This window comes from Lygodium microphyllum, chromosome 4 (assembly GCF_053477565.2).
Source record: "Lygodium microphyllum isolate KBCC chromosome 4, Lygodium_microphyllum_v1.1.10, whole genome shotgun sequence".
NCBI classification, from domain to species: Eukaryota; Viridiplantae; Streptophyta; class Polypodiopsida; order Schizaeales; family Lygodiaceae; genus Lygodium; species Lygodium microphyllum.
Genome location: NC_141138.1, coordinates 162,318,135 through 162,344,073, shown reverse-complemented (window position 1 = coordinate 162,344,073; position 25,939 = coordinate 162,318,135). Strand labels below are relative to the sequence as shown.

At 42.7% G+C, this 25,939-nt stretch overlaps 1 protein-coding gene across 2 annotated transcripts in view; it reads left to right on the top strand.

Moving 5' to 3' along the window:
* The window catches only part of LOC148037847 (vacuolar protein sorting-associated protein 26B-like), a 207,855-nt gene that overhangs the window by 122,928 nt on the left and 58,988 nt on the right, over positions 1–25,939 (top strand). For both annotated transcript variants that reach the window (XM_087676808.1, XM_087676807.1), the window contains exon 6: positions 13,763–13,874. In XM_087676808.1, the coding sequence (XP_087532934.1) occupies positions 13,763–13,874 (112 nt within the window). The remainder of the gene's footprint in view (positions 1–13,762; positions 13,875–25,939) is intronic.

Genomic DNA, 25,939 nt, shown 5'->3' with positions numbered 1-25,939 from the left:
CATCGCTTCTTCGAATGCACTCACCAAATATATCCAGTTTATGTTGTGGAAAAAGGACTCCTTGGATGCAAGTATCTCTTGGATTTCTTGGAGCCATGTCTGCACCTCGAAAATTATGGATGGTGGGGTTATTTTGGATGTGCAGACCTATATGGTGGCCCTTTGTTGGTCACTCTTTAGAGCAATGTGTACTGATCATCATCCTTGGGTCTTTATAGTCCACCTTGTTCTGGAAGACCGAGGTATTGTACATGGTAGCACCAACATACATGTATCATGGTGGCACGTTCTTAATTTGGATACTCACTTTTCCACACCCTCCTCCATTTTGGTAAATGATTTAGTTTCTTCTTGGAGGCTCGTTCTTTAGAAGGCCTGTTGGCATCTTGCATTGTTTCGAGGCAAATTCCTTTCATTTGGAATTGTTGGTGGTGTTGCAGCTACTTTCTTGGGATGGGAAATAGGAGGACAGGCAATCGTATGGCACGTTTGGGTTTGTCATCTGTTGCGGATGCCACTTTGATGAGCCATGGGGGGCTGATGTCTTTCCGTACCGTGAGGAGACTTTTCGGGATCCCTCGTGGATACCATGACTTATAGGGCTAGATTGAAAGGTTGATGTAGCCTATGTAGCCTTTTCATGCACTTGATTGGGATTGCCCCTTGTAAGATTGGAATCTTGCTAGTTATCTTTGTCTTCAAAAGGCTTCAACTAACTAGGTGTATCATCTCTTGATTAAGGACAAGCATTGGCTGGTTACTAAAGCCAATGCGATTTGGGGCATGCATAAATCCAAGGCTTGGTGGAAAATGGCAGTGATGGAAGGATGGTTGAACAAGCCCACGTTCAAATGCAAGTTCTTTCTTTGGAGAGTGATCATTGGTGGGCTTTCTCTTGCTTTGGCCCTTTCTAAGTATGGTATCTCAAATGGCAATTGCTTTTATTGTAGAACTAGTTTGGAACCTTCACAACATAGATTTATTTCGTGCCCTTTGGCTAGGAAAATTTAGGCTCTTCTGATAGATATTTGGCAAGTGGTTGTTGGTCTATCATTGTGTTGTTTGATTGGATTTTTGCCAAGGCAAAATATCCCACCTCGGTGCAGCCACATATGAAGGACTTGTTGCATTTTTTTTCAGATTTTGGGGCCATTGGCATAATTGGTTCACTCTGAATGCTTTCGTCTTTGACTGTGCCATGGGTGTCCAGGGACACATAGCCAAACTCAAGGGTCCTACATTGGTAGTTAGATCTTGTGTAGCATGCTGATCTTCTCCCTAGGGAGGATTTAGCTCCTTGGCATACAAACATCTCTATTGCGCCTTTGCCTTGACTTTTGTACTCTTTTAGTTATTTGATCTTCTGTAAAGCGAGTTTATGCATGATGGCCTAGAGCTATGTTGCATCTTGTAATCATGTAATCTTGTACTTTTTTTGTAATTTATACAACTACCTATTACGAGAGAGAGAGAGAGAGAGAGAGAGAGAGAGAGAGAGAGAGAGAGAGAGAGATTCACGATGGCTCAAGGAAGGAGGATGATGGTGGCCTATGGCGTTGCAACGTGACACCAACGTGCCACTTATATCCCATATTCAAATGATAAAAACCCCAACCAAAAAACGATTTTGTTTTGATGGCATGAGTTTCAATTTCTTGTAAAATTTTAAGCAGTGATGTATTCCTTGAAGTAGGATGATGTAGTTTCAAAGCTTAATCTTGCATCCTTGTGTATATGTCAAGCAATTATTCACACCTGTCAAATGTCATCCTTATAGGGATCAAGTCTAGGGAATTGAGAGAAGTATGGGCCCGACAATAGTAGCAGGGGACTTGGCCAACTTGTTCTCTAGGCCATGCATTGGCCACATGAAGTGTTTTATGAGGAATTTCTTAAGGTCAAGAGGAGGGGGGAGCCTATCCTAGGGCAAGGTTAGCTTGGGATGCTCTCATTCAATCTAGATCTAAAGGTCATATAGGATCATTGATTCATATGAAAAAGAGTCTTATTGGTTAAGCTCATTTATTAAGGGTCTTATTCTAGTTGAGGAGTCCTGAAAGAAGCTACTACTATGGAGATAAGAGTCCAGTGCTCTTGCCCTTGGAGGACTATGGAAGCCATAGTATTCATTGGAATTTTAAGGAGATCAAGGCTGAGGAGTTTTGAGGTCGAAGTTGCACTTCTTAGAGTGAGACCTCTAAGACTTGCATAGGTTTCTTCTCTAGATGGGACATCTTATGGGGGGTGATAGGCTTTTCAATTTTACAGTGGGGTTATTTTAATGTGCTAGTATTGATAGGGGTCTAAATTCTACTATGGTTGAGTCTCGCTTGGACACCCACGACAAAGATCTTTAAATGCCTTTTCTCTTCTGGAATGGTAGATTTCTCGAAGATTTTAATAGCATTTGGTAATCAACTCAAGAAACCCTTGGATATTTTGAATTAGATGAATTAAATGCAAGATTTTCTCTTTTGTATTTCTACATTTTGATATTTCTCTATTCTTGGAGAAATCACGAGCAGATAGTTCTAAGAGAAGAAAGAGGAAATGGATACTCCAAGCCTTTAATCGAATGGAAACTTGCTTTCGTAAACTCATGTCACATTGGAGTGTCTTAGTGAACTAAAAAAGAATCGCAGAGTTTGAATTGATTGGTAAACATTTATTTGATTGAATCATGCAGGGACAAAAGTCACTCACTTATCTAATTCTTTATCAGGTGATGACGCAAATTCAGCAACAAGCAAATGGAAATCCATTGTCTATTCTACGATAAGCCATGTCATAGGGATGTGAATTTTGATACTTTACTTAGCATTTGATTACATTGTCAATCAAATATATGAGGTGCACGTGTTGTGCAAGTTATTTCACAATGACAGACCAAGGGTTGTAAGATATCAGTTGGTTTCAAGGGCAAAGTTTTAATAAGTTATACTAGATAGGTACTAGGCGGTGCTTGGTGTCAATTTTAGCCTAGGGCATTTATTTGACCAATAAGTGCTAGTGGCATTAATGAATAAATTAATGCTAGTTCAAGGATCAAGTAATGTAGAGACAATTTGGAGGTCAAAATGGCCAACCAATTTAATTGTGGATAGGCACAATCAATTTTGAGGACAGGGAGAAAGGGTTGAATTAATTTGTTGTATTAATCCATTCTGAAAATTCAATTAAGTGGCTGAAAATTGTCTACTAAGGCTATCACTTGGCAAAACTTTCCCATGCAAATGAAGGGAAAGTTATGAGAGGCTGATAGAGGTTCATTTCAGCAGTGTGGAGGTTGAGAGAGAGAGAGAGAGAGAGAGAGAGAGAGAGAACAGGCTGTACCTGCAGTTTAGAGGATCGAGCAGCCATTACAAGTCCTTGGAGCAGCAAGTGACTCTCTCTCTCTCTTTCTAGCATTCTCTCTGATTCTCCAACCTTTCATCAAGATATCTCAACAAATCTCAGCCATTTGTAGCAGAAATCAGCCAAAATTGGTAGACAGCAGGAGTGTTTACTGCTGTAAACCCTAATTTAGAGCATTAATTAGGGTGTAGCAGCCAGTACACTGAAATCAGTAGCCGGAGTCCAAGGAATTGCTAGGGATTTTAGCAACCAGCCATCCCAATTGGATTTGGGGCTAGGTTTGACCAGCCAAGGGTCAATTGGAGGCCAATCCCCAAGTAATCTAAGGGGAAAATTGGTTTTGAAGTCTATGTATTGAAGATTGAAGGAGATCAGGTAGGATCTCAATGCACTTCAAGCTTTAGCAATACAAGTTAAAGAAACATAGTAGGCCGTGCGAATCTTAGGGCCAATAGGGTATTCAATAAACCTTAACTCCCCTAGCATAGTCACATGGAATGGCCATTTTTGGGTGCCTCGTTCTTGTCCTTGTTCTTGTTTTTTGTTTCATGCTTGTTGCATATGGATATATAGCCACATGGAATAGCAATTTGTGGGCATCCTCATTCTCGTTTCCATTTCCCATTCCATGTGACTATGTCCCCTATTGCTGGACAACTTGGTTTTGTAGTGAATCTTGGAAAGTTGGATGTACTTGATTTGCAACTAGGGTACTGTATCTCGATTGTCATGAGGACATGTACTTTTGAAACCTCACGTAACGTGTGGATTAATTTTTAATCACATGGTTAAGTAAATGTTGCACATGTGAGGTGTAACTAGGATTAGAGTAAATTTATGAGCCTGGGATCCGAGGAAATCACGGGATGTCAAAGGAAAAAGTTGATATAAGTTACGTCGCATAGATACCTAGTGGTATGTGGTGCCATTTGTTGGCCTAGGTCATTCATTTGGCCATAAGTGTCAGTTAGTGACATTAGAGAAGTAGCGTTCAATGGTATCAAACACCAATCTGATGTTCAAAGATGATATAGAGACACTCAGGAATGAAAGTTGCCTAGCCAGTTTAATTATTGGCCAGTCAGATTATTTTTCAGGGCACCAAAATAATTATTAGATTAATTTTTTAGTATTTAAAGACGGAAAATTAAAATTACCATTTGGGAAGGCTGTCACTTGTCGAAAATGCCCATGCAAGACATAAAAACGTCTTTAGAGGCTGGAGAGGCATTTTTAGTGTATTTAACCTCTAAGAGAGAGGGAGGAGATGCTGCTCGTCTGATTTGCAGCCATTGGAGAACCTTTTGAGGCAGCCAGGGGCAAGATAAGACCAAACAGCAGGTGGCAGCATCTACAGGCTGTTGAGATAGAGCAATAGCAGTAAATGACTGATTTTCTTCAGTTCTTTGCATCTGCAGGCTGTTGTGGCAGGGCAGCAGCTGCATTTGACTAATTTTCAGTCATTTTTTGCGACCAAACTTTGAATTTTCTCTGTCTACAGCTTTCTCTCTCATCTCCCAGCCATTTCACAACCTTGCCTGTACATTCGCAAGTCATGCAAGAAAAGTACATTTACTTAAGTTCCATGTGGTTTGTAGTTGATGTATGCTTTACGTGAGTATCATGTGGTACATCATTGCTATGAGGCATTGAATATGCTTAGTTTATGCATTATTTTGACTTCATGGTCAGATGGTCTTGGAATTTGGCATGTAGACGAACCCCTTATGGTTCTGACAATGGTTGTGATTCATGTGTGTGGATCATAGCTAGTTTAAGTAATTGGAATCAGGGATGCAAAGGGCATCAGCATGGTTAAGTAATAGAAGCACATGTTTTTTTTTTTTGGCAAATAAAATGTGGCTGATTATATTACTAAAAAAAAACTGATTACAACGGAGTGCTCATGCTTAACAGACTAGCTGGAGCTGATGAAAGTCACAAATACATCATGTATACAAGTCTCTCAAGGCGGTCTGGGGGGGATGGGGGCAAGAAGCCATTGAGGGGGGGTGTATCGCAATTTGGGGCTGCCTGCATGCATCACGAAAAACAAGTCTTGGTTTCCCCACGTGTGCATGAAATGACATTACAGAAGGTGATGGCCCTCGTTGACCGCTTGCTAGCAGAAAGCTCCCCATGAGATACATCCGAGGCTGAGTGCTATATGGTGAAAGATGCGACATGCTCCTCTCCACATGAATTGCGCTGCCTCACACGACCAGAGGCAGTGCTTTGTGGTTTCCAGAGGCTGCTGTGTGCATCGCTTACAACCTCTCTCCTTTTGCATGTGGGCAAGCCAACTTCCCACCACCAAGCCTCCATGTGCCACCAACCATAAGAAATAGGATACCCTCCTCGGCCTCCAACTATCCCATAGGCGGCGCTAGAAGGTCGGTTGGAAAGGCTTCGTGATGCTGTGCTTCGCCCAGTGCCTGCTATGTAACGACGCCTAATCCATGTCCTCCTGCATCAGTATGTGTCTGCCAATCCTGGCTGTGTACTCCAGGAATCGCGGTGGCTTCTTGGCGACCGCAGTGGCCGGCCATAGCCACTCTCCCGGATTCCACTCTAGCTCGTCAAGTGGCCTGCTCTCCCAGATCCAGAGGCGCCACTACCTAAGCTCCTGCAAAAAGACAAAAGGGTCCAGACGCCATGTCTTCCCTTGAAGGCCAATCACCTTGATTCTTTTCCATGAAAGGACAACCATCCCCTCATCCTGCTGTCCTTTGTGAAGAGCTAGAAGCCCCCCCTCCTATATGGTGAAGAAGGTCCCAGGTGGAGCGCCGCCCACTCTATCTGCCACCTACAGGGGGATCCCTCCTGGTGAAAACCTGGTGGCCCATACCTCCTCGGGCTCTATCGGCTCTCGTATGGGAGGAGCAAGCCACTCCTGAGGTATTGTTGCGTCTATCTTCCTTCTCCTTAACTCCACCCCTCTCTAGCAGCTTGATACTCGCTGCAGCACCTCCTCGTCCACCCTCCTGTACACCTCCCGCCATGTCTTGATGGTACGAGCTGGGCCAGCCTCCCAATAAGCCCACTGGATGTGGAGGCGTTTGCCAGTCTCTGCCCCTTCCTGATTCGTGACCTGGGGGTTCCATATCACCGGTTGATAGTCTATCTTCTCCTGGTAGCCTGGGGGGCTCTAGATTAGGGCCTTACGAAGGCTCTGCCACATACGGAGCAAGTTGTGTAGGAAAGGTGATCTTGGGGGGGTCATCTATGCTGTTGTGACAATCCATCTCAGGGACGGCCTCCACTCCCCACCAAGCCTCGGTCTACAATCCTGAAGACCCTTCTGTAATAGAACCTTCCAGGTGTGCCCTCCTGGTGTGAGGCCATGGACAACTAGCTTGCCCAAGAGGGCCATACTTTGATACTCCGGGTCTATGATCCCAAGCCCTCCCTCTGAACAATGCCGTACGATAGTCGCCCACGCCACCTTGGCCCTGGAATCCCTGGAGCCATCTGACCCGGACCAAAGGAAGTTCCGAACTAGGCGGCGAAGCTGTACTACGCATGCTAAGGAGAAGCACCAACATGAGGCGATGTACCAGGCTGTCGCTAGGAGGACCTGCTTAACCACCAAGGCTTGGCCGGCTAGTGAGAGGCGAGCTGTGCTCTAGTAGGTCAGCTTCCTTTGAATAGAATCGAGGACTGGAAGAAACTGCTGGGCGGGAGTGATGTTGAGTCCCACATGGAACCCTAGGTACTAGATGGTCTGCCCTCTACTCACCCATCTAATCCCAGGTGGACACCCCACTCTGTGCTAGAGTCCGTGTCTGTGAGGAAACCAACTGACTTTTGCCAGTTCATTTTCGCTCCCACTGCAAAACAAAACACCTCTAGAGCCAGCCTCACTCTCTCCAGCATGAGCTCATTGTCCTCAATGTAAAGTGATGTGCCATCTGCATACTCTGAGTCTAACAACTCTGTCTCCTCTCTCACTGGAAGTTGGAGGCTGTGTAATCCGCTCATACGTGACCTGAGGAAGTGGGACATCGCCTCTGCAAAGAGTAAGAATAGGTACGGGGCAAGGGGGCAACCCTGCCGAACCAATCTCTCTAGCCGGAACTCCTCCCCATGCCTACCGCCTATGAGAACCCTGTTGGTGGCCGATCTGTAAAGTGTTGAGACCCCGCGAATCCAAGCCTAGGGGAAACTCAACCTGACCATGGTGCCCTCAAGGAAGTCCCAATCCACCCTGTCATAGGCTTTCTCAAAATCCAAGAGTAGTACGGCCAGCAAAGAAGGTGAATACATTGTCGAGAATGCTCCTATCCTTGACAAAGCCTGTTTGTGTGTCATGGATGATGTCTGGAAGCACACGGCGTAGATGCCTACCTATCATCTTTGCCAGTGCCTTATAGGCCACTGACAATAAGGTGATCGATCTCCACTAGAAAAGCTCCAAGCGGTCTCTCTCTTTGGGGAGAAGACTGATAAGGCCTGCCGAAAGAACTCCTTGGCATCTGTCCTAAAGTGAAAATCTCTTGAAAGGCCATGAGTAGGGGGTCCTTCACCACTTCCCAGTAGGTAGTGAAGAAGGCCCTAGAGAGGCCATCCTCTCCTGGGCATTTTTGCTCGTCCTATGGATGGAAAGCCTCCTCGAGTTCCTTCTCTCTGAAGGGGGACTAGGAGGGAGCGTCCCATCTCCTCTGAGACGAGGGACGGCATGTGATCCCAGACTTGGTGTCTACAACGCAGTCCTTTAGCTGGGGCTGTCTCCTGCCGGAAGAGGCGACTGTAGTAGTCGGTGGCAATCTCCATTACCTCATCTGGGCTAGAATGAGTCCTCCCATACTGATCTCAAAGGCTGCGTATATGCTCTCCTGAGGTACGAGGCTGGTACACCTAGAAAAACTCTTTGCACATTGTGTCTTCCTTCCACGCCCAGAAAGCCACTGAGGTGTGGAAAGTGAACTTAGAGCGCTGTCCTCTAGGCCAGCAATTGTTGCTCGTGCGCGCATCTCCCGTGCTTGGAGGGTGGGATCCCTTGGTGTCTCCTGTAATAATCTTTACGTGGCTGCAAGGTTCCTCCGGAGTGCTCTCTCCTCCTTCCAACTCTGCTGTTTGGCTTGTATGGCTGCCTCTTGGCAGATTCTGCTCGACTCGGCTAGGACCTCTACAACCTCCTCTGCAATCTGCTCCCTCTTGCCCCACGCCTTGGTCCAAATTTACTCTATCTATCTCGTCACCTCCTCCCTCCTATATTTCGAGTCCGGGATCCGACAGGATCGTGCGTCTAGGGCAGATGCTGGGGGATCTAGTGTCAAGAGAACTGGGCAGTGATCGGACAACGTGGTGCCTGCCAACTGCCCAATCTGGCCCCCATGAGAGCCTCCCCACTCTCCCACATAGAACTTGTCTAACTGCTCCAACGGGGCTCCACCTAGCCGCCTGTATCCCCAAGAGAAGTCCAGCGATCTCTTCCTATTGTGGAAGCAGGGTCTCTCCAGGCATCGCATGCTCCTATTGCCAATAGAGAGACCTCCCATGCCTCCTGCTCCTCCTCGGCCATACCTTGGTAGTTTCTGTCTCTATCCTACTAGTTCTCCAAAGCCTCCAGGTTGTTAAAGTCTCCTCCAACGATCCAGGAATCCACCTCTGGGTGTCCCTCAGCGATCTCCACCTAGAATGTGCTGCGTGCCCTAATCTCTATAGGGTATAGACATTGAGGACTCCAAGGCACGAGTCCCCAATATCTAATCTAATCTGTAGAACCCTCCCTACCACTATCCTCCCATGGTCTCATACACAAGTGGTGAGACTCGGGCCAATAGAGGTGCACATGCCTCCACTCCTACCGTGGGCACCTAGTGAGTGGAGGGAGCCTGAGAGGTTGGGGGGGTGGGTGTGGGGGTTGTGGGATCTTAGGTGGGGTAGTCTGTGGCATGGGTGGTGGCTGTGGGGGACTGCGGTCCTGTGGGTGGAGTGGGCAGGGGGGCTGCGGAGTGCTTTGTCGAGAGTGCATCGCTCGCCCTCCTGCTCCTTGTTGTCAAGGCTGCGTTTGAGGAGCTGGGTGCGGGCCCCCCTGTCATCTCCCTCTCTGTTGTCTCTGGATCCATGTGTAGCCGTCAGCGTCCACCTATCGGCTAGTCTGCAGAGCCACCTTGGCTCCGAAACGCGTGCAATCTGCTGCTTGATGCCCAAAGTCGTGGCAGCGCAGGCATTGCCTTGGTTGCCTAGTCACAATGACCTGCTGCCTAAAGGAGTTATCTCCTACCTCAATCTCTAGGAACTTTGGTATACTCTTTGTGTCTTTCACGGCCACTCGTACCTCTGGGACACCTGCAGCTGTTATTGCATCTGAGCGAAGGAGGCAGGGAGAACTGTGCCGAAGAGTCGTCCAAAGTCCTCCACTAACTGGCGGTGCTCTTTTTCCAGTCTGAGGAAAAGTAAAGTGACTGGATGTTTGAGAAATCTGTTGTGGAGTGCAAATGACTCCACAATGAAGCCGCTATACCGGGGAAGCATGTAAATGACCCCCTTCGTGGAGGCATAGGGCGAGCTCTCCACTAACTCACAAGTTGCATCCGTAGAGGTGAGTTGAACCATGAAGATCCCTTAGCCCATGAGGATTGCCTCCACGATCTGTGCTGTGCCAATGTGCAGCATGGAGTGGAGCCAATCCCGTAGCTGGGGCCTCGATGGGGAATGTCCAATAACCTGACCAAAGATCGCTGTTTCTTTCAACTCCAGCACTGTGGCACGGACAGCTAAGAGTTGTTCCTCAGAGAGGATGATGTGCAAGGTGTTTGATTGGGGGGCACTCGCAGAATGTGCCGGCGTTTGACCAGAGGTTTCCATTGCGTGTCCCTGCTGGGAACCTACCTATCATGCTGCTGTGCTACCGCGGGGGGGAAGTTGCTATAGAGGGGAGGGAGCAATTGGAGGTTTGGGGGGGGAGGGGGAGTCAATGGTGAGGAGGGGGATGGGGGAGGGGGAATTCTGTTTTCAAACGGTGATGTGACCTCACAATGGAGGAGGCGGGGGAGCACACGCGGGGGGGGGGGGGGGGAACAGGCGGCTAGGGAGGAAGGCGGAACACAGGCGGGCAGGCGTGTGTGTGTGGGGGGGGGGGGGGGGAAGGGCGGAGCACAAGCGGGCCTAGGGCCGGTGGGAGGGGTGCAAGGCAGGTGGCCGCAGGGAGGGTGGCGGCCGTAGGGCCCGGGGGGGGGGGGGGGGGGGAGGAGAGGCTTGTTGAGTGGGAGGGGGGAAGGACTGGCAAAAGGGCGTAGGGCGAGGGGGAGGAGGTCTGGCGCAAGGGGGATTGGCGCAGGTGGGGGGAAGGGAGGACTGGCGCGGATTGACCGTTCAGTCGAGATGGGGGGGCAGTGCCGCGTCGTGATGGTGGGAGGTCTCTTTTCAGGAGCACATGTTGTTTGACTAAAAGGCCAACATGTATTTCCAGTAATGGTAGTGGATGCTTTTTGAAAAAATGCAGTGCAATTGAGGATGGCGTCAAGGATTTGGACATCGCATTATCAGTGCAAGACATGGGTAGGATCTTGAATTGTTAATCGCCAAAGGTCACAAGGGAAACTCCTTATTTAGGATCCAAGAATAGTGGTTAGAAAACTGAACTAAAAGTTAGGGAAGGATATTGAACGCTAAATTTTGAGCACTCAATTAAAATTGAATGCTTGAGTAGGCCATTTTAGAGTTTGGGTAGCTGAAAGATTATTTGAAAGCTGGCTGGTTAGAATGACAAGATATTCAGCATGGGATTTTGCACTCAAAAGGGGAAAGCGGAAATTGCCATGTTCATTTGTTTCTTCTCTCATGTTGCTATAGGCGAACTGGAAAGCCATTTTGGGCTGCATGCAAGCTAAGAGAGAGTGTTTTAAGCAGGGAAGGGCAATCGCAGGTGTATAGAGCTGAGGATCAACAACAAAGGTTGGCTGGAACAGTACTTGGACCTTCAAGGCAACATTGTGAATAGTAGAGAAAGCATCATGACACCTGGGACAAGATCCTGTTGCTGGTCTTGATCAGCATTGGCTGTGAGCTATCTGCTTTGTGATATCAAATTGCTGTTTGGATTATGTCAGGGCTGAATACCATCTTCTTCCTTCTTTCTGGGCAACATTTTCACTGAATAGAGGTGATTTGAATCCATTCTGCTGTAAATGACCCTGTATGCAGGTAGACTTCGGTATTGGAAGGAAATATCTTAGTTTGCTGATGTGTGGTTCCTTTAGAGCTGGAATATGGTGATGTATGGTTTGTGAGAGAAACAGTTAGCAAGGTGAAGGGGCAAAGTTGGACTGACTTGGAAGAGCATACATTGAGGATTCAGAGCAAAACAAGGACTGATTTGCCACCATATATTATGGTTTAGATGGTGATTTGTCTAGTGCAATGACTATGATTGTTAAAAATGGTATTTGAGCATATAGGCAATGACAAATTTAAGCCTGAATACTATCCAAGCTAAGCATCATCATTTTTTACTCACATTGAGAGCTTTTCAGTACTATAAAACAAAGGCTACAATGGGCATCAACATTTGGGCCATTAGTTGTCATCTTTTCAGTGTGAGAGCCTTCTGGCTCCACAGTTTGTCAGTTAACTGTTTTGCTAAATTACATTTATTGTGCTTGCTAGTTTATGTTATTACTACCTGCTGTTAGTGCACCTAAAGAGCGGTTTCAAAAGGGAATAATAGACTGTAGAAATTTGTTGAAGGAGATAAAAGAAGCTCCAAGAAAGTAGAAGGTTATAGAAAAGGCTAATAAGGTGTGGCCATATAGAGATGGATGTACAAAATGGTAGGATGGAATTTTACAGCTATGGAAGTCCAAGGTTCCTTGCATCAAGGCAAGGTTTTGGTTTGGAGAGTTCTTTTTGGTCCCTACTGGTGAGATGGTGTGGGGATAGAGATTGCTTGTGGCCATTGTGCTCTTTGTACTCCATTTGTGGAATACTTTATCTTTGATTTTTGGCCTCTAGAATTCATGATCACAATGGTCAATGGATTTTTTGCGATTATGGAAGTTGAAGATTCCCTGTTTCAAGGCATGGTTCTTGTTTGGAGAGCTCTTAGAGGTCCCTACTGGTGAGATGGTTGGGGATAAAGATCGCTAGTGGCCATTGTGCTTTTGTACCACATTTTTGAAGACTGCATCTCATCTTTTTGTCTCCTACGTGGTTGCTAGAAAGTTCTTGGATTTCATTTCAGGGTTAGTGATAAGAGCTAGATAAAACATATTTTTGATGTCTCCTATAAATGTTGCAAAGAACTCCTAATCAATTATAGGACTTGGCAAGATTGCCTCAAACTTACATATTGAAAACTGCAACGTTACCATTTGTTTCATTCTTCGGTTGGTTTGGCCTTTGAAAATTGATGCATATGGTGTACTAGAAATATTTTAAATTTGACTCAGCCTCTAGACTTCATGGTCATATCTGTCTCATTACAATCTTAGTATGGTGTTGTGTGGCTTCTTATTATATTGGGGGTGGGGTTATTATCCATGTTGATGGTCTGTGACTAGAGGTTATGCACATGACTTTTGCCACTCTTTGTGTATGATGCTACTAGCTTTAGCAAGTTTCAACTTTTAGTCACTAGCAATTGTGACTGTGTTCAATGGAAGAGCAAACACAAACATGGAGAGAGAAGGGAAGAGAAAGTCTGCAATGAAAGAAGAGAATGGAAGGAGAAAATCTGCACTGAACTCAAAAGAAAGCTGAATACAAGAAGAACTGATTGGTCCTGCATGCAGCCCAAGGAGGCTGATGCATCAGAAGATAGAGAAGAGTCCCTGTATGCCATTGTGCTAAAATCTGCAAGAATGAACTTGTGAATGGATAGCCAAGTGTGGAGGACAGCTATAACTAGCTAAAATATGCCAAATCTGGCCAACTTGCTCAGTAGGGGCCAGAAATGCTGGCCGACTGATTAATGCGAATAAAATAATCAAGGAAATGCAGATTGCCATCAAAAATGCTGGTTGCCCCATTGTGGCCAGTGTGAACACAGTCCAGACCCATTGAAAAAGAAATTCATTGAGCTGGAAAATAACCAGCCAGTGTCAACACACCTAAATCTGACTGAAAAAGAAATGCACGCTCTAGAAAGAGTGCCTTGTCTGCCAAAACACTTGACATATTGAGTGTCAGAGCTCCTAATGTCCCTGTCTGACTCAGACTGAGGCTCACAGCAAAAGATAACTGTGCATGCTATACATGACTGCCAACTGCAATATGGATTTTTCTTGTTTTCTGTTTTCAGTTATGCATATGGCTTCTGCATGTGGGCCAAATAATCTCTTGTATATTTGATCACACACACACACACACACACACACACACACACACAGAGAGAGAGAGAGAGAGAGAGAGAGAGAGAGAGAGAGAGAGAGAGAGAGAGAGAGATGATGTCTCTTGTTTACAGTAAAGGAGCTTGATATACCGGGAGAACTTCTTAGTGTGAAGACTTACTCCTTCGAGTTTCCAAACGTAGAAATGCAATATGAGTCATATGTTGGTCTCAATGTAGTACTAAGGTATGTTTTCTTTGTTCCCCCAAAACAGCACATGGAAGCATGTTTGCCATGTGAATATGCAAGGTTTTAAATCCATGGTAGTGACATAATGTATTGTGAAGATCTTTGTCGCAAGCGGCCTTTCGAAAAGAATGATGCGTCGAATCAGATTTTTAAAGCAATTTTTGGAATGAAGAAATTCTCTTGAACAATGGTGAAATTTTAGGACTATTATCCCAAGCCAACTATGATAGATACACACTTGATAGGGCTTGTAAATGCTGTATGTCTCCCTATTGTTGTTGTGTCATCATTGAGTTCATCTATTATATAGCGATAGATTATGGACAACATGTTATCCTAAAACAGATTGGACATTTCCTTTCATAAACTTTTGCTTAAACTGGCAGCCAACACTATGCTTGGTTATTAAAGAATCAAGAGCCATAGAGCTGGAAGATAAGGAGTGCGGAATTTGAAGAGGTTAAAATTTTTACTCACAAACAATTACTGAAGTTTCTACTAATTTCACTATGTAACACCTAAAGCTAGAAACATTTCTTCAATACTGGCCTCAATCTTGTGGTGTATTTAGATCGACCTAGGAAATGCCTTTTGGTGCTGAAACTGGATGTGCTTTTGCAACTATTTGAATCAAAGTGACATGGTCTAGCTGTCCCTTGACATGTTGAGAACACCAACTTCAAAGCCTTTGACTGACTTAGGAACAAGTCCTGGTGATAGAAGCACGTGCTAGATTAAAATACCTAGCAGCATGAGCTCCCATAGATTAATGCTCCAGAGTTTTGTAACCTATTCTTATATTGTTTAAGACAATCTATGACTAAAGCTGATTCAAAGAGAAGCAATTGTATTATAGCTTGTGGTGTGGCAAGGAGCAAATTCGTTCAATGCAACCATGAAACCAGCCTTTGGAAGTAATTTAAAGGGCAGTGAACAGGAAAGCTATAATGCTCTTGCAGAGTAGATAATACATGATTAACCCCAAAGCCCCTTAGGGTATTTCTTTGTTATTATTCAAATCTTCCATGAATCAAAAGTGTATTGTTGTCACAAACCAACACTCTTAATGCGAGTGATTCCCATGAGCCATGCTCTTGAATGAGTCCATATTTATCTCCAGTGCGACATCTTTAGTTGCTCTCATCAACTTTGATTAAATGTGTGATAAATCTATCCATTCACATCTAACAAGTGTAATGCTCATGAATACATGTTCTTCTCAGTCCAATCAACTTGTGAAGGTGATATTGAAGGTGGAAAGTTGGTCCCACACTATTGCACATTGTAAACAATGTGTAATATATGATATATTCGTGTGTATTGCAAACAATGTGTAATACATGCAAATTGCAGTATGAAGCCTAAGCCCTATTCGTGCATCAATACTAGTGCTTTGCCCTAACCTTTGCACATCTGATTCAATATTAAATTGAGTAAATTTATACATGTATTGCTACCGGAGCAAAGCAATATTTGTTTTGTGCCCGAAACCAATGGGCTATCGCTCTAACCCTGTTATATGCACTTTATTAGGTACTGCCTTGGATTTCCCTAATTTTCCCAAACATTTCTCACAATAAAAAGAATTGTAATCTCCCATACCTTGGAAAAATTAATCACAAATGGCTGCACTTGTAGCAATTTCATGCGACAACTGATACAGAGGTGCTCAACGGCCTTCTCATCTTTAATATTGGTCTCCAACCAACTTTAAAGTTTTAAAAAATACACATAAATACTTTACCTTACCAAACCTTGAAAACGATTGCTAGCAAGCTTAAGTTCACGGAGCATTTGCTTTGTCAACTGTGATGCATAGTCCCCATACAACCTGACATTGTTTCTCTCACAAATAGAGTAATTTCTCGTGATTAAATTGTGAGAGAATCAAATTCTTTGCGATGACTAAGTTGTCTAGAAGGTGCATAAGGCTCGAGATCTCAAAGAAGAAGAGAGTATCTCAGTCCATTGTGCTATAATAACATCTTTGGATGATGTTTAAATTAAGAAATAGTAGCATACCCTATTGTAAATGGAGTTATAGAGCTGCTCAATGGATTTCCCATGTAGAGAGGAGAAGATTGGTTGTTGTCCTAACTCCATACACGCTAATTACTCATGCTCTATAGCTGAAACTTGTAATTTGTGTAGGAGAAAAGAGAAAAATAGTTATCCAAACTTGTGCTACTTGAGAGAGAGAGAGAGAGAGAGAGAGAGAGAGAGAGAGAGAGAGAGATCCCAAATAGCCAAGATTAACATTCTAAAGGGGTTACTAGCTATTTCTTAATGAAACTTTGAATTTGATTAAGGACTAATTAATTGATAGTTGATTAATCATAGGTGGGCTTTGCTCATTGGGCTAAACTTAAGCATTGGGCTTGCTTTGTAACTTAAGTGAGCTACTTATGTACTAGGTGAAAAGGTTTAAACTTTCAATTTAATGAATGTTTCACATTGCACTTTGTTTCTTTTGCCTTGTCCTTATACCACATAGTTATATACATGTCTTGTGTATGCTTTGTGTCAATTTCTTCATTGCCTGTGCAATGGTTGCCATGCTAAGAGCTAGGGGTATTGAAATTAGAGTTCATTCTAATCAAATCATTGAGTTCGTTTTTCATTTTGGTGATGTATCCCGCCCTTGAAGCATCTCAAGCAACCCCGATTGCATGTAGTTAAGATCCAATACAACACATGAAATGACCAATGTACGTTTCCAAGTAACCAAGCTCATTGTTGTTACTCCATGTGTTGTCAATATATAAGCGTTTGTATATGTGTTGAAGTAACCAAGTTCACTATTTTTACTTCATGTATTATCGATATGCAATTGTCCATACATGTGTCCGAGTAACCAAGCATACAACTGCTACTCCATGTACTTGCAATGTATAGTTTTCCATACACGTTTCCAAGTAGCCGAGCACATTGGTCTTACTCCATGCCATAGCAATTTACAATTGTCCATATACATTTCCAAGTAACCAAGCAAACGGTTGTTATTCGATGTACTACCAAAGTACAATTATCCATGTATGTTTTCAAGTAACTAAGCACACTACCATTATGCCATTTACTTTTAATGTGCAGTTGTCCAAGATGGTAGTCATTGCAATAGTATGCAACTAATCACAACTACACAAATCAATGGCTATCAAAGTGGTACTGATTGGACAAGTAACCAAGTGTAATTGTATTAATACAAGTGTCTTTGAAGCTAGCCTTCCTCCTTGGAGAGGGTGGTAACAACATAATTTAACAATAAGTATAATTAAATAAAACTAACAAAGTGAAATGCACATTTACCACTTTAATCTTGGACAATGGATATGTTGTTGGGCCTAAAAATGGTGCTCCTTGTGCAGAATTTCTTTATCTTCAATTGCAAATGAATGGAGTATAACTTAGATTCTCTAATTTCCTTTGCTAATCCAAGTGCCACTTGCTATCATAAACGACGAACAAGCCTTCAATCCAATTCATAGAGAGCACAAAAACCACTACCTTTCATGGCTTGAAAATCACCACCTTTCGATAAATTCTCTCAACGGAGAGACTTATCTCAACATCGACTCATGTTGCCATGTCTCGATAATCTTTGCTCCTACTAAAAATCCACTACCTCCAACATTTTACTTAATCTAATCCATTGGTAATCTCTGTCCAAGTTTAACTTAGCCTAACTCATTGGTAATCTTTGCTCCTCGAAAATCACTATTATAACAACTCATGTTAGCTGTTTGCTGCCTCCCAAGTACCATATGCTTATACATAAACACCATTGCAAGGCGATATAATAGAGCTAAGATAGGGCCTATTAGAATTAGAGATTTTGCAAGACTCTCTCCCTTTCACAAGAACCTCTTGTGTGAGTATAAAGAGGCTGGTCTCTACCCATTAGAGAAGAGTAGTAGCAATAGCATCATCAACAACCACTGGTTGTGAGGCTCCTTAACACACCTCTTTCAGTGCTCCCGAAGTATTGCCAAGAATGTTCTCAAGCTTCAAACAATGAAGCATTAATGAGTGGGGTTAGTATATCTCAACTGTTTTGATCAAACAGCCATAGCAAAGTATAAAGTGAGCATAAATCATGGCTGAACTATCAATGGCATTCATAAAGTAATTTAATGTCCACAAAACGAGCTGAGTACTAGTGAGAACTGATAACCATCCATTGAAACCAAGCAATTGATAATCAATCTCTGATGATATATGTTGATACAAACTTATGCATACTAATGCACATGTATAGTTTTAGAGCTGCAGGTGAAAAACCATACCATATGCGTATCAATTGCAATGACTAGTACACTGAATAGTGACCTCATAGGAGACATATTGTTAGCACAATACCCTAGATGCATGTTGAATACATTCACTATGTCCAAGAGTTGTCCATCACTAGAGTGGAAGTTCTACCTCCCCCTTGAGGATCAAGCAATGCTTTAGATCTCTACTCTGCTGAACTTGACTGAGTCTGATTCAAAGTTGGCTCCAACTAAAAAGCCTGGAGGAAAAGCTACAACAAGTGAGGATAGTTTGCCAAGTCATTCTCTTCCATCCACTTAGCATTCATTGGTGAATAGTTTGGAAACTTCACCAAATCCTTCTAGAAACTTTATCTTTAATCTTTCTCTCTTTATGTGCCAAAATCTTCTTGGGTACCAAAATCTCATTGAGCTCCTCAACCTCTGGTTGAATTTCAGTAGAAACATCCTCAGCATATCACTATGAAAAGGCCTCAAGAAGCTCACATGAAAGGCATTGTGTATTCTGTCTGACCTATCTATGCAAAATACATAACAGGACAGAGAATGCTTCATGAGATAAATACTCGATATCGCATCCAGAAACCATGGAAACTCAAAACTAACCATATAGAAGCATAGACATACTATATTCAACACTACAGATTAGAAAATGAGAAGTGCAACACACAAAACATGTTGCAAATGAGACAAAGATACCATAGATGATGGCGCCAACTACCAGATTCTCTTCATAATGAGATAAATTCATCATACATGAGGTGTAGACATCACATATGACCAGATCGATGAGAAGAATACACAAAATGCCTCATCAAGTCACGTTTTTGCAACTGCCCAAAAACTGCACTTCATGAGGTAGTGAACTTCATGAGATAAATAGAGGTTGCCTCACACATAAGATTAACATAACTAAGGTCCAACCATGCTAAGGACATAATACATGATCCATAAAGTGTGACACCATGACCATGGTTAACACTTGGCACAACCCGGTGGATGGTTGGCACAGCCATGACTCGAACCCTTGGATGATCTATGAAGTCAAAATGCCTCTCCAAAACTAGACATATCTAGTGAGAAAAATTATGCCTTACAGCCTTGCACCATGAAGTAGACATATCTAGTGAGAAAAATTATGCCTTACAGCCTTGCACCATGAAGTAAGCCACAAAGAGTAACCATAAGTAGAGTCACTCCTGTAGGATGCTTATAGCCCCCTATTGCAATTGCATAATTCCCTTAAAAGAAAGTCAAAACAAAACATGAAGGCATAATCCTAGAGGCATAGATATCAAATATGAAGTAAGTATGAGGGACAAAGAAAGAAATAGATCTGACAGTGGTACATCAAAGTAACTCATGAACTACGAGGCTTATGAGCATCATGGCAATCCGTACTGCTCCTGAACACGATGCTCCTATAATCCAATAGGTGAAATATCATGAATCTTCTCAACTGTGAGTTTTTTAATTTTAACTTGCTGGTTAAGATCCTGCAAAACATCACTAATGCTAGCCCTAACCACATCAACAACATCTGCAGGTTGATTTTCAGCACCTTGAATTTACTTAGCACTTTGCAATCAAGCAACCACATACACAAGCCTATGGTACTCAGCTTGTACAGCATCCAACTTCTCTTTCAACATGTCTTTCTCATGTATCAATACCTCCATGTTCTCGGATATAAATGCCTGCTGTAAAACTGCATATGGTCTAGATATAACCTAGGACATCCTGGTAGCAATATGAACCCATTGATCATGCATTAAACTAGTCAATGTAGCCCTCATTGATGCCAAATCCTGGTGCATAAAAACAAACCCATCTAGATCAACCTCCATATCACTTAAGAGTTGCTTTTCCACTTTAAGAAGAGGTTGCAAACGGGCATCCAATAATACTCTATCAGCCTTTAACTTAGCATTTTCCTTGGCCAACAAATCAAGCTCACTATTGAACTTATCCTGCATATGAGCTGTCCACTCTTTAAAAGCAACTGAAGACAATTTACACTTAGCTAGCATATCAGCATACTCATCAATCTACCTCCTTAAAGCACCAACCTCATTATCATGCAATTCCCTCATATTTTCCATTTCAATATGCATGGTGTTCTTTTTAGTCTTCATGGATGCCAATTGCTCTTGCAAAGATTGCACTACATCCAACTTCACTGCACCATCAGTATGCATTTCAGTCATAAATCGAGACAAACCTGCAGCAAAAGAGCAAGCCTTCTCAAGATTTTGAGGAACATATCCATCATGAACCACTTTCTTGTCATAAGACAAAGCAACACCTTGCTACATAGAATTAGTGTGTCTAGGCATAGGTATATTCTCCATCTTGACCTTGGAGAATCTTATCTATTTCTTTACACCTATAATCACCACATCTTCCTGAACACTGTCATTTCTGATATTATCATTCAACCACTCTGATATATCCAAAGGTCTAGAACATCCCAAAGTATTAACATGTGACACTTCATGAGAAGAAAAACTCATGAACAAAGGATCCACAAACTCTTTTTCCTTGTCATTTTCCGCATCACCCGAAGCATGAGTATGAGACAAATCTTTGTCATAAAGGTCAACAAGTATCCCATCCACCAATTTTTACCTCTTAAATGCACTAACCTTGTCCATCTTTGGAGACTCCCAAAGGGACGGATGCAATGTCGGACACACAACTTGCAAATGAGCATACAACCTAGTCAGCATAGGTCCAATCGTGCTTTTTTGCTGCTGCTTCCGAATGGTTGGTACATGAACTTCCTGCATCAATTTATCATTTAGAGTTCCTGGCCAATTTGGAACCCCAACATTTTCAGCATACCGTAAAATACCGAATGTATCCTTTGTGATGACATCTGCCTTAATGAACAACAAAAACCTTTGCATGAACCACTTTATAAAAAACCACCTCTTTGGATCAGCATGTCTCAAGACATACTGATTTTTGACACTAGTAGCAGCTCTAAATTCCTATTGCATGGCCTCATTGGTACACCTCCAATGCTTTGGTCTATCATTGAGTTCCAGAGAAAACACTTGAGCTAAAAGAGATGTAGTAAACTCCAGTTTGCCACCAATCTTTCCACCCTCTCTAATCATTAACAACTGCTGTTGAGTATGCACATTGTTGCCCCAAGCATTCCATGGCAACTCAGCAAAACTAAGCAGACCAATCTGTTTTAACCAGCCCATGATATTGGGCTCATCGGTATCCATAAGAATAGAGAAATCAAGCATTGGAGTAGCCAACTCACCTTCATCCTCACTGGACATAGTAGAAGATGCTTTTGACATGTTATCCTTGACTTTTGATGGAGTTGTATCAGGCGGATTGTCACTCCAGCCCTCATCATGCTCATGAACAGCCCTTAGCTGTTGTTGCCCTCTCTTCACAGGAAGTTTTGAAATCTTTTTTTACCTTCTCTTCACCATGGTAGCATCACCCATGACTTGGTGAGAATTTGAGATGAAAAGAGATGAAGAAAACGATGGAGAATGATGGTGTGGAATTACAGGAAGGTGATGTTGTTGTATGGGCGCAGACATCAACACACAATCCTTCTTTCCCATAATTTGTCCTTTTTCCTCTTGCCTTACTTGACAATGAGTTAAACTCCTTGAAAAGAGAGAGAAGATAACATATTGATGACCACTTGTACTCACTGTGAGTTTGACATGTGAAGTTGTCCCTTCAAATAGACCTCATGCAACTGATACTTTATGGCTTCACATAGTTTAAATACCAAAGGAACTGAGGTTAAAGTCTGTTGGTCTTCTATACCATCACACACAAATCCAAAGTTAAAAGGTAAAAGTCCTTTCAATGCACAATCTCCCATGACCATGATACCATTTTGCCAAGTCATAATATCATGAGAGAAAGCTTTAGAAATAAAATCCCCACAAGGCAAATTCCAATAACCAACTTTTAATGTCATATAGTACCACCACTTCATGAAGCTCTTTTGCACTTCTATCATGACATAAAACAACTCCAAAATATTTTGCACTTCATAGAGCACTATTGAAGTTTGCATGGCTTCTTTATGAACACCATAAATAATATGTAAGATAATATCATTTGCCAATATCTGACAATAAAATAAGGGTTCTTTGTGTAAAGAATCAAGCCAAGAAACCCTAAAGACAATCATGAGATTCAGAGAATCAAAAGCTGCTCTATGGGGTAAAATCCTATTACTCGCTCCATGAGATAACAATGCTGAAATTTGAATCAAATTCACTGCAATTGTGGATTCCTCCTAAACTTCATGGGGTAAATCATCATAGTCTGGTTGCACTAACCTTCTTAATCTAAATCCATTCACTGTGGGCTTAACTATTTCACCCTTCAAGGTAGCTAACACAAACGTACCTTGACCAACATCTTTTACAACTTCATAAGGACCAGTATACTTGAGCTTTTGTGCGATGGAGAGAGGATCAAAGCTCAGCTCAGAGTGCAATAGATAATGTGGAGAGTGAAGCACGACACCCAATGCAATAGACTTAAAGAGTGTAATCTGAAAGTACAAAGTACAACCCTTAAACCTTAGGGTTGTAGGGGGTGTTTACACCCAAACACGATAAGTACCCGTAAGTGTGTGATATAAGTACATACGAAAAAAGACTTAAGTCTGAGAGAAAAAATCTCTCGTACTGAGAGTAAAAAGTGCTCGAGTGTCCTATTGATCACCGATACTCCTTTGTAAGTGTAGGCGTGAGTGAAAACCCAATAAACCCCCTTGGAATGAAGAGTGATCAAAAGTACAAGAATCATCTGCCACCAAAGGAGATCAAATTTAAAGCATTGCGAAATGCTTCAAATTTGTCACGAGGAAGAGCTTTGGTGAAGATGTTAGCCACATTACTGGTGGTAGGACAATAGACAAGGCTGATATCACCTGCATGTAGCCTCTCTCTGACAAAGTGATAATGTATCTCAATGTGTTTCATGTATGCATGAAACATTGGGTTCCGTGCCACTGCAATGGCACTCTGACTATCAGTGAACAAAGGAGTAGGCTCCGTAACAGATACATCTAGATTAGCTAATAAGCGTCTAATCCATATGCATTCAACTGTGATAGTGAAAACTGCCTTGTATTCAGCTTCACATGACAATGTGGCAACAATGGATTGTTTCTTGCTAAGCCAAGATATACAAGATGAGCCAAGAAAGAAACAATTGCCACTAGTAGAGTGACGTAAATCATAATCACCAGCCCAATCAGAATCATTGTAAGCATGTAACTGCAGTGGTCCCCCCCTTGGCATAAAGCAATCCAAGAGATCTAGTACCTTGCAAGTAACGAAACACATGCTTAATAGCTTGCCAATGTGACATGCGTGGCTGATGGATATATCTTCTTAGGGCTGAAACTGCAAACTATATGTCTGGCCTAGTGTTGCATAGGTAAATAAGACATCCAACTACTGGAGCATATGTGTGTTTATCAAACAAATCACTGTCATCATGTAATGACAGATTTAGTTCAAGTTCCATTGGTGTACAGACTGGCTTGCAATCCTGTAAGCCAAACTTCTCAAGAAGTTTACCAATGTATCTTGATTGTGATAAACCAATACCTCTAGCATCATGTATGAACCAAATGCCCAAGTAATAATGCAAAGACCCGAAGTCTGACATGTCAAAAGTTTGCTGCAAATTTTGTTTGAATGCTGAAATCTGATCAGCATGTGTCCGTGTAAGTAAGAGATCATCAACATATAGACAAATGATCAGCATGGATCCCCCCTCTTTACATACGTAAAGGGTAGACTCAGATGAGCTGTTTATGAACCCTTGGCTAAGCAAGAAAGCATCTATCTTTGCATATCAAGCTCTAGGAGCTTGTTTCAAACCATATAAAGATTTTTTCAGCTTGCAAACCAAGTGTTCCAATCCCTCAACTACAAAACCAATGGACTGTTGTATATATACTTTCTCATGAAGTTCCCCATGTAAAAATGTAGTTTTAATATCCAACTGATGCACAGTCCATCCATAATGGACAGCCAAAGCAACCATAGACGTGATGGTTGTCATGTGGGAAGTAGGAGCAGTTGTCTCCTTATAGTCAATGCCTTTCTTCTGTGCATAGCCTTTAGCTACAAGCCTTGCCTTATATTTGTCAATGGATCCATCTGCATTCTGTTTCAGCTTGTAGACCCATTTTGTTCCAATGGCTTTCTTCCCAAAGGGCAAAGACACTAAATCGCATGTTTGATTCTTAGTGATAGAATCCAATTCAGCTTGCATTGCTGCCATCCAATGCACACTCTGTTGTCTATCCTCCAAACATTCAAGCTCCTCAACATCAACTGTGCTTGCTGCCATAACAAACTCCATGGTATGTGTAATATCATGCATATGAGCTTGCCTTATAGTACAACCAGCCATGGGTGCATCCAGATGACTACCTTTCATAGTCTATAAATACCATCTAGGCATTTGTCTTGCCTCTGGACGATGCATAAGCTCTTACTTAATTTCAGTTTCAGCACTTTGCTGAATATTCAGATCAGCCAATGGCTGATTTTCTGCATTTTCCAATGGACCAGCTGGTTGAGCATTAAGTTCAGTTGCTGGAACTCCAGCTGAATCACCAAATGTAATGGGTAGCAGCCCTTCAAATACATCACGGGCAGCCTGATATATATCTGAACCAGCAGGGGATAGTTCTGATTTTTCATCAAAGAGTACATCCCTATTGACAAACACCTTTTTAGAGACATGATCATATGGTTTGTAGCCTTTGCTCTCACTCTTTTATCGCACAAAAATGCATTTGACAGCCTTGTTATCCAACTTTTTTCTGAGTACCTGTGGAATGTGTGCATATGCAAGACACCCAAAGGTACGAAAGTGTCCAACAGAAGTTTTCCGGTTGTTCCAAGCCTCATGAGGTGCAATTTTCTTTAATGCTTTGGTGGGGCATGTGTTCAAAACATGGCAAGCACACATAACGGCTTCCATTCAAAAACTATTTGGCAAGCTCTTCACTTTCAGCATATATTTGGCCATCTCCATGAGTGACCGATTCTTCCTCTCTGCAACCCCATTTTGCTGTGGAGTATAAGTTGTAGTGAATCGATAAACAATGCCCTTCTACTTCAAAAAGGAATTCAGTATAGAGGACATGTATTCCCCCCCTCGGTCCGAATGGAGAGTCTTTACGTTATAGCCATATTGGTTCTCAACAAGTTCAGCAAAAGCCAAGAATGCATCATACACTTCTGACCACCAAAGAGTAGATCCAGTAGAATCGAGTGAAATTTTCAATAAAAGTCAAAATAGTAACATCCTCCCAATGACTTTGTCTACATAGGCCCACATACATCTAAATGCACTAACTGTAACCTAGCTGTGACTCTAAAAGCAACATCATGGGGAAACGAAAAGGGATGCATTTTCCCCAAAATACATCATTCGCACAAGTACTCAGGAGGTCTCTCCAGAAGAGGTAATCCATGTAGCATCTGTGTACGCTATAAGAGCATCGAGCTACCAAAGTTCACATACCCTATGCGAGCATGCCATAACTCTGCCTGTATCATAGTATGAGTAAGAGTGGATGCCAAGTACGCTGATTGATCAATTGAAAGAGCATCCAACTCATATAACCCATGACATAAAGTGCCAGTCAAGACCAAAGTCATGCGTTCCTTGTCTCTCACCATGCATGTGTCATCATCAAATGTGGCTTGCAATCCATTACGTGTCAAAGAAGAAATAGAGAGCAGATTCTTCTTTATACCGGGCACA